At 35.5% G+C, this 10,069-nt stretch overlaps 1 protein-coding gene across 4 annotated transcripts in view; it reads right to left on the reverse strand.

Annotated features, from left to right (window-relative positions):
• LOC100372824 (signal peptide, CUB and EGF-like domain-containing protein 2) overlaps positions 1-1,585 on the reverse strand; it is a 32,619-nt gene extending 31,034 nt beyond the window's left edge. For all 4 annotated transcript variants that reach the window (XM_085500548.1, XM_085500542.1, XM_085500538.1 and 1 more), the window contains exon 1: positions 1,474-1,585. In XM_085500548.1, the coding sequence (XP_085356674.1) occupies positions 1,474-1,519 (46 nt within the window). In that variant the 5' untranslated portion in view covers positions 1,520-1,585. The remainder of the gene's footprint in view (positions 1-1,473) is intronic.
• Positions 1,586-10,069: the final 8,484 nt, after the last annotated feature.

A 10,069-nucleotide genomic window follows, 5' to 3' on the forward strand; every position in this document is an offset into this window, starting at 1 on the left:
TGCGAAATAAACTGACAAAAAGGCATACTAGATTTCGACATTTTAGGATCTGTCATACATAACATTTTATATCACTTTGTTCGTGCTGTCTGTTGTTGTTAGTGATTATTCGCGGAGTATGTTTCGGTAGCGTTGCTAAACTTTGTGAAAACGAGTAGTGTAACATGCTGCTATTGCAAGCAATTTATATTGACACAACAAATGAAGTTGCCGCAATATTGCATTACAAGGCACGGTCGGTATATGTATGATCTGGCGGTGTGCGTCAACGGTTTCCAGTTATAAGCATGTTAAGGACCGTACTTGAGTACCACTTTCAAAAACATGTGTCACCTTTCTGGTATATATACTGGGAAGTTCCGAAGGTTATGTTTTTCATAGACGTGTAATAAATAACAAATAATTCAAACAAAATTCAGTAATTCCCCCCATGAGATTGGTCGCTTGGAGCCCACGTTAAAGGAAAATTGCCGCACGCCGCGGTGTTCACTCTACCATTGGCTTTGGGTACATTTTTGTTCGTCACTGTTCGTGTTGTTTTCAGGATTACAATTTAGCCCAGCAAAGTTTTTGTTCAACATATACTAAATAAAAGTCGAGTCTGCAGCTTTCATTTTACAACGATTCGAAGTGCCTGGTATTAATCGGGATCCTTTCCTCACTGTGCCGACTTTTTCCCCCGAGTTCACCCAGCCGACCAAGCTGTACTACAATGGACAAGAAAGCCGAGAAGTCGAAGAGGCAGAGTTAACTTTAAAAAAAACTATTCATAAAGTCTGTCATGCTTCGTAGCGCTCAGCACTTTGGAGAATTTCCGGACTTCAAACAAGTTGCGTTACAGACATGTTTTTATAAAAAAAAATCGCTCTTTTTTGTCGCTATTTCTATTTTCCTTGGTAATTGAATGAGTTCATCAAAACTCCGTCACAGTTTGCATGTGGAGTATTGGCCTTGAGTTACCCTTAGCGCTGTAATTGCAGGGTTTTACGCTATTTTGTCACACTCCCTGTTCATATTCTAATTCTAAATGACCTGGCTACATCAAACTGAACAAAGAAAGTTTCATTCACCTCCTCCATTGAGAGCAGCTGAATGTATGGTCATGGTTTGTTTTTTTATCTACAAAAATACATCGTAAACATTAACCAGATGAAGTCGACTTACTGTGACTCTATATTTCGAGTACGTCTTCATTCACCGGACCGTTCTTGGCTGAACGCAAAACCAGACATACTAATAAGCCCAAATTAAATTGTGCAAATATACTCATATTGGCCAATTATAACGGCAAGTGATAAATACTTGCAATCGGAGTGTTTGTTTAAAAGGCCTTTACAATCTCGATAAGTGTCAAGTGTGTGTATGGCTACTGTACACGCCTGTGCCGTTTAGTTTGTTTTGACGAAGCCCAGGCCGTGTTAGTAAAACACCGCGAAATTCATAACACACTAGCATATAACGTGGAGTACTTACCAACTATGAGAAGTATGAATGACATCCGAATGAAGCGAGTTTTCATTTTCAGGTGTGTGGTATAATTGCTCGACAGAGGCGGCGAGAGAGACACGTAAAGGTGACTGAATGCTGTGTCTCTTGCGCGTGGGCTGTCCCCACTCGCTGCGCTTGCTCTGTTTCGCGCATGTAATTGAATATTTATGGTGTGAGTGTCACACGGCAATAAAACGGATTAAGTGAGCTTATTATTATCCACTTTACTCTTAGCAAGGTCGATAAACTAAATAAGATACAATACAAAGGAAGAGGTGAACTTGATGAATACAAGGGTTGATGGTAACTGGGTGTGTTATTTGGTGAATCAATAGATGTGAAATGCAGTGCACACATGATATGGATATGTTAAATTATCGATACGTATGTGTCAATTGCGGTGCGTAAACAGTGCCAAAGTCGTAGCTTCGGTTAGTACGTTCAGTGCTTGAGCTCAAAAATGTAAACGAAGTTAACAAAAACAGAATAGTCAAATTAGTGTAAATTGATTTGTTCACAGTAAAAATGCCATTGACTCTTACAGATACAAACTTCATAGATATATACAGCGTATTCACACCGTTAATTAATAGGGCAATTCCTACCAGAGGCATTAATTTCCAATAAAAACTTGGCCACTGAAGCGAGGGGCAGGACATTTTTTACAATTCGCTGACATGGGCCATAGGTCACGTGCCATGGGTCGCTGGAAAATATATACATATTCAGAAATATACAGAAATGTTATTTTCATGAAATGGTATATAATATTTGTTTTAACATGATTGATTAAGTGTTGCATAAGAAATACTACACCACTGTGTGGTGAGATGGGGAAATGGTGGTTATATATATAAAAATGGGATGGGATTATATGCAAAAAAGATCCGAGTTGATTGGGGGTACTAGCGCGGAAGAGTTTGAGCATGGATGTGGTTATGTGATATGGTAGGGAGGCTTGGATATTGTAGATCATAGTGGGGCTGATGAGCGATAATGGTTCAGGACAAGGGGTAAGTTATGATTCATTAGCATTCAAGTGATTATCTATGATTTGGGCCACGAAACCACTTCACCACAAACTTGCACTGCTGGAAAAACGACACATATTACAATTATAATAGTACACCCTGGGTTAAATGTAAATGTAAAACATAATATGTGGATCGCCACCGAGGTGGGTCAGTCTGTGCAGTATCTTGGCAAATAACAGCCATAAAGTCGGCAGATGTTTAAATCACGCTGTAAATCACTCAAATGTATTGGACGAATTAAACGGAGTTCAGAATGGAATCGCGCACAGTGATGTCGATAAGGACCTCGAAATGGATTTGTCAGGCTGCCCTGTTTGACGTAAATTTACTTTGGATACTATCCAAATAGCGATGCAGTTAAACTACTAATTTTAATCGTCTCCTTCAAAAGCTTTATTTTCTTACTTAAGTTGGGAAAAGTTATTATTTTCACAAAACGACATGATAAATATACAGATATCCAGTAAACTGCAGTGCATGACCGGCTCAATGGGTAATTTACAACAAACATGGGATATGTATAGAGTGTCATGTCTCCGGTATTTGGCACTGCGCCCTTTCACTATTTCCCCTGCACTGTTTATACTTGTTCTAGTTTTGTTTATTGAAGTTATTCCCGAGTATAACATGAGATGTTGAAAGCATTCCAGTACCAACTTTAATGGTTTTCTTTAACTGTATCTGATCCGCTTTCAAACACGCATATATGCAAACCAATACCACACTTGCCAGAGAGCGGGAGATTGTTTATTTTGAAAAACACGATCGCCATAATATTGTTTAATTAAGGAAGAAATAGTGTACATATAAAGTAATCAATTTAAACATATCCTATTTTAACAAACTGATTCCTACTGTTCCCAATCGCTAAATAATAGATTTTCTACTTTTTTACCATGGCGATACAAGCATCTATAACGTCTCTATTCATAATTATAGTTCTATTACACTCTCTAAATATATATTTCTAATTGTATTGATTTTAATAGTTCAAATAATATTTTGTTTTCGATTTCAAATTTAACAGCCGGGCTGCATTAGAAAAATACAGAGAGGCAGAATTTACGAATTAAGATGCCTGGGACAACTCATCTACATTGTAACTTTGTTTAGTACGGCAATTCCATCAACTTGTCCAACCATGATTGGCAGCGAATAGATGAACGGGGACCATGGGGTGTTTCAATTTGTCGGCCATTACTCACCAAATCAAGTCTTCAGCATAAGACACACTAAATGACCTAAAACGATTTTCTTTCAGAAAATAGCTCCTGTAATCTCCTTCATTGACTTGTGCCTAAATGCATCCCAATGAAGAGCGTCCCTGGTTACCCCACGCAAATGATATTTGTATTTCCACTGTTGTGAAGTGCAAGTCCTGTTATTATATCACGTACAGGGTGAGAATTGGTACGCGTGCCACCTTATTAATATTTTAAAATAATTAGTCATTCAGACATACACAAAATCTTTCAATGTCATTCATCTACCATAAACTCTAGGTGCACCTTCACAATCATGCCAATGACCCTCATCATGATGTAGATGGGAGAAGAAAGAGGGGGGTGTTCCATGGCAACATGGTAGGGCGCTTTTAGAAAATATCTTGATGGAAGCGACGTTACCTGGCAAGGTGCCAATGTAACAGTAGAGATGGTGAAGACAGTGGAGGATGCTTGTCGATACTGTTCTCAGTGGAGTAGGCAAGTATTCACAAGAGATACCATATATGCATCACGGTTGATATAGCTCTCAATATATCCACGCTCCGAGGGTCAAGAGAATCTGTCAATCTCAGCAAATCGTGCGGCACCACGGTTTATGTTGCTACACTATTTAATTTGTCGTAATATTTTAATAATAACCTTGGCTACAATGTTGACTAAGACATATATGGCTGGGAATCATTATCTGATATTTCACGATTAATGTTACATGCTCTAAATTGAATTAATGACTTGAACGCGAAATCCGGAAATTACGAACAAATCCGTATTCTCAATAATCTGCATATACAGGAACAGTATATATGATGAAAACTTATTGCAACGTTTCGGGATGGTGTTGCCGGGGCATGTTTTAAAGACGTACTTAGCATCCCAACACTTTTAAAAGGGATTTTACTAGTCTTTGGGCACATGTTTATCAAAATGAACATTTTGTGTCTTGTAGAAACTATAGGAATATCTAATTATTCTATCAAAATGTCAGAACTCTATCATAAACATAAAACAGTGGTCAAATTTATCAACCGCATTATAATAACTAAATTTGCATATTTGCATGTATTTTGAATATAAATGACACAGTATATTAGAACATCTTTATATTCTTACCAATCATCTACAATTTACTGGGCGTCAAAACATTGGTTATATTAAGTATGCAAATTAGTTTATATTTTGTTTTAATTCTGACATCAAAATGATTAATCAAATAAGTACTACTCAGCAGTCACTCATAAGATTGTACTTTTTTGACAGCGGTGGTATATATGAACAATAAATACCTGATTAGTGATTCTTGTTAAATTTAAAAGATTCCACTATAATCTCCACTTTTCAAGAAATAAAATTGTAGTATCCCTTTCAATTTCTTCACACTACACATTAAATTCTTCAATGAAGAATTTATTTACTTAGCAGTCACGTGACCACATATTTACATCTAACGTAACATCAATTTTTAATTAGTGTAAATTATGTCCATTCATGAAATATTTTGTTTGATATGGTTTAAAATGCAACTCTTCTTGAAAATAAGTAGTGTGAATGTTGAATCCTGAAAGCGCGTGTTCGAATTTCATGTAAATAAACAATGTATTTTACACGCGTTGTATACGTCGCTGTGAGTCCCATATCGAACCACATTGTATTAAAGTGTATTTATTTAAACCTTATTAACCTTTAATGACTCCCGAATATTTGTGATGATCCTGTTGTCTCTCGAACTCGTTGAATGTCAAAGAAAAATAATGGTAATATTTTAAAAATCACATAAAAGGCATTATTTTTTTCAAAGAAATAATCGCGCTAGAAATTAATTTACCTCATCTCATTCTAATTCGTGTACAATCGATCAATCTACACCAACCCGCTTCATTAATTTCATTCTACTGTCGCTTTTTACCCGTTCAATGGTTTAACTGTTTATTTTCATCACTTTCATCACTGTGGAAGAGTATCACGTCGTATCACGATATACTATTTTATCATCTAATATGGTAATCCTCTTCGCACGTATAACATGAAAGTAATGACCATACTCAATAAAGAATTCATTGCTTTATTAGTGTTATTATCTACTATAAATATGTAACGCACACCACAAAACTATGTAACGTACATTTAAAACGTTCAAGATCAATAATACCTTTTGTTTTCAGGTAAATAAATTATACACTGTTAAATTAACATCAAGCATAGTTAAGAGATTTTAATTCTTAATATCACAACAATTATGCACCAAATCAGATCTATTTCAATAACGTTTATTCCTTCGGAGGCTTCTCAATGCATATAATATATGCGATACAATATTGGATAATCAAATTAAGACTTGGTACATTGGTTATATTTGTAAAGCAGAATGTATTTCATCATAATCATAGCATTTAGATCTATGGTAACGTACATTTCACTCAATCACTCAGCGATATTTCCTTTATTAAAACAATTATTTTTCAAAATCATAGTAAATTGATTCATGAATTGTTAGTGTATTCGTGATTATTTCCCTTCTATTCGAAATGCCTTTTTGGAACAAAGTATTAATTTAGTAGCATAGAGTAAATTACATGTTATTTTTTGGAGTATTACATAACATATAGCTAACTGAGAGGAGTATGAGATTGATGAAACTTTCGTTTTTATAACCCACTTTGTACCTTAATGTAGGATGCAACATACTATATGGGCATTCCCATCTTAAATTTGAGAGAACTATCTGGGACACTATTTGTACCTCCTTAATGTGTTTGCGTGGTTGTTTCTGTATTTTGCCCGTGCAGATGTAGCTGATACAATTATAGTAGAATTAGAATGCGCACGGCACAATTTGCCAGTAACTTGAACACATAACAATAGTGTTCATTGAGATCACCATTGTTTAGGCAAAATATCTCACTGAAGAAGCAACCAAATTAGTCGCGAATTCGCATACGTGCGTGGTAATCGCCATATTAGCTGGAATTCAAAATTGGGGCTCTGCCAATGAAATATCAGCTATAATGTGTTGATTCATTAAAAAATGAGTTGATCCATGGTGACAGAAAATTTACTTCTGTGTAACGCTGTGTAACCCAAATACTAATAATTTGAGAGTTGATAACAAACCCGTGCACGTTAATTGAACGTTTTGTGGGATATATACAAGTTATGCACGTATGCAATGAATTGTCAATACAAGTGTATGGAAGTTTGTTTTTATTGAAAATAATTACGTTGTGACTACGTTTTTTAACGATTCACACATAATATCCGGCGACAACCGTGAGATGTACGTGCACGTACTTAATATATAATTTGTCGTCGACAGAAAATTCGATTTTCCGCCACACATTCTCAATCTCCTTGCCAAATTATCATCGTATGGCATTCAGAATCGTATCTAAGGAATGCTCCAGACTGGTTTAATCACAGTCATGTGATTCAGAAGTTGAGTCCTAATAAATTTCAATTAATGGTTATGGACAAAACTGAAAAAATCAATGTGAGAGTGTTGTGAGTATTCGTCTTTGATCATTGCAGTGGTTACATAACCATCCCAAATAAAGGTAATCCAACTTTCTATTTCGGGTAAAGTGCAGCACTTAAGAGAATTCAGAAATTTCAAGCTGCCAAGAGTACATAACTTGGCTGTACTCAATTCGGCTAAATGCGTTACTAATTTTTAACCTGATCTTAAACATGCTGTTTTTAATACTTAATACATTGTCTATAAATTTCATGAATTTTTCCTTTGCCTTTTGCTCATTTTCTTCTAACCGTTGTTTATCAATGTATTATTGCCCAGTGTTGTACCTCAATATATTTGATGGCATATGAATGTATTTTTATATTACACTGTAAAGGGGTTAATTATTCACTGGGTTTTAGTTTTCCTTATTTTGTTGACTGGAAATTGCGCTAAATTAAACCCCAGTGAATATGTAAAATTTAGCATAGAACACATTATCTAAATGATAAAACCGTGAATTTAAAACCCTGGGAATGTGCCTGAAATGGTAAATCAGCGAAATTTAAACCCAGTGAAAATTAGTCATTTTACAGTAATACCGGTAATTATTACATAAGCACTTTATAAAACCTTTTCCGGTTTTGTCAAGTTTGTTTGTTGTCGAGACAAAATGTATTAATCACACTTACAATACTTTTCTCTGGGAACTAAAACAACATTTCAATATAATTTCAAACAGTGTATGCGTAATACTCTGATGAAATTTGAATCTCCAAGCGCTGCCAACAGCAGAGTGCCCAATTCCATTAATCCACGCGGTACTCCGCCATACGTCTCATTCTTCGGCTACATTAATAGGTTGATAAGACAATGTAACAACCCACAAACTATACAAATAATTGATATCACAACCTGGTGCTTGAGTTGGTAGTGAAATGTTGTAGACTGCCTTTATTCGGTGAAGTATTTAATTTAGTCAGAATATAATTAAGTCAAAACATTATACAACATAAAACTATATTACAATTTCCTAATGTCATGGGCATCCATTTTGCATAAAATTACGTCACAGTTACTGTTACGTTACGGTTAGTTAGATCAATGATAGATATAACGTGACGTATACCTAGGCATCGATCCATATAAATAAACCGACCAGATCAAGTAGTCTACAGCAAATTTGTTATCTGCATATACGCTTATTAATCAGTAAATGCTGTCCCAGATGTAGCCTGTTTTTATTTATGTATTTGTACGTTCGTTCATTCATTCAAAGGCAAAGGCAGCGCAGTGTCACATGGAGAGGAAATATACGGAAATCTGTTTTATATGTAGCGCCCTCTAGTGACGTAGAGATGGTGTAGATGAGAAAAAGCAATGTAGTTCACGGCGACAGTAGTTTTTTGCTCATCTGTTACAATAATATTTTTAATTGACAGACAAACTACGGATTCTAACTCAGGGTGCGAATGGCTTCCCGCTCACCAATTTGCGTTTCGGAAACACCTCATCCCTTCGTTCCCTACTGCACTGTGCTTGTATACAAATGTACATGATGTACTGGAAATAAAATCAGTCTGTAATTCTAGTTAATAGTCACCTGATATTAACACTTCGTCAGCTTAATAGTTATAAATTATCACTTTTTATCGGAAATTCGGCCCACAGGCATTCTCTCTGTATTGTCTCCATTGCGAGTTCATCATTTCAGCATGAGCCAATAGAGGGCGCACTTCACTAATATTAGTGGGATCTTACAGATGGACGAATTTGTTAAGGCGCATTCGTGGCATGTTATCGCAATATCTGTAGCTCAAGTAAGTCTATGTTGTGAGAAACTGTGTTGATAATTTTTATTTAAAGTTTTTATTCGAAAGTTTGCATTAAAGTAATATACTCATAGATGTTCTTTTGTGCAACTTTTGTCATTGTCTAAAATCGCAGTCTATAAATGTGTCCGGAAGATTGTATGTCATTTTAACACCGGTTTCTCCAAGATGGCTTGCATGATTCTGCATACTGGATTTTGATTGCAGTTACAGACAATAATGTAAGGTATAATAAAGCTATACATGACAGACAATACGCTTTTTTTCATCATCAATGAGATTAATTAAGCAGTGGTTAATTATATTTGGATGAACTTCATAAATGTATCAGTACTATTGTTAGATATTACCTGTATATGAATATGTAAACATAGATGATAATATACCTACCAAGTCAGCTACAATATGCAAACATCAGTCGCAGTTGGACAGATTTCAGCATCACTAACACCTGCATTTTGTATGAACAATGCATGAAGATAAACCTACCATATACAGTAATATGCAAAATCGCTGATTTGAATAAATTGGCTTGGGTTTATTCATATTTATGGTTGCTTTAAAAGTCACCTTTCTCAAGTTTTTAATTAGTTGGCAGGTATAGCATAAAGTTGTCGATTCAGTTCAGACAGAAACACGATTCCAAATAAATGACCAAGGTATGTCACAGAATTGGTTATTGAAAATCATTTTTGTGGAAACAAATACCCTGCTATCTCGTAATATTCAAATCATATCACCTGAATACCATTGAGACACATATGAGTTCCAAGTTTGAACCCAGCATTTGTGGTTTAATCTTACAGTAAAGTCTCGGGTAAATTTTATGAGAAAGATTTGAATGAAGAAACAAGTCAAAGCAGAGGCAAGTTAGATGGCTTCTCAGAATTTCAGTATCCTACTAATGTCTAGTTGGTTGCTAAGTTACGGATATAGTAAGGTTTCATGAATATGGCCCCAGCAATATATTCCAGTAAAGTGGTTAACATGCCACAGCGTCTGTACATTTGTGCTTTTCAGATAGAGAGTTCAACACAATAG

This window comes from Saccoglossus kowalevskii, chromosome 1 (genome assembly GCF_978046115.1).
Source record: "Saccoglossus kowalevskii chromosome 1, keSacKowa6.1, whole genome shotgun sequence".
Lineage (NCBI taxonomy): Eukaryota > Metazoa > Hemichordata > Enteropneusta > Harrimaniidae > Saccoglossus > Saccoglossus kowalevskii.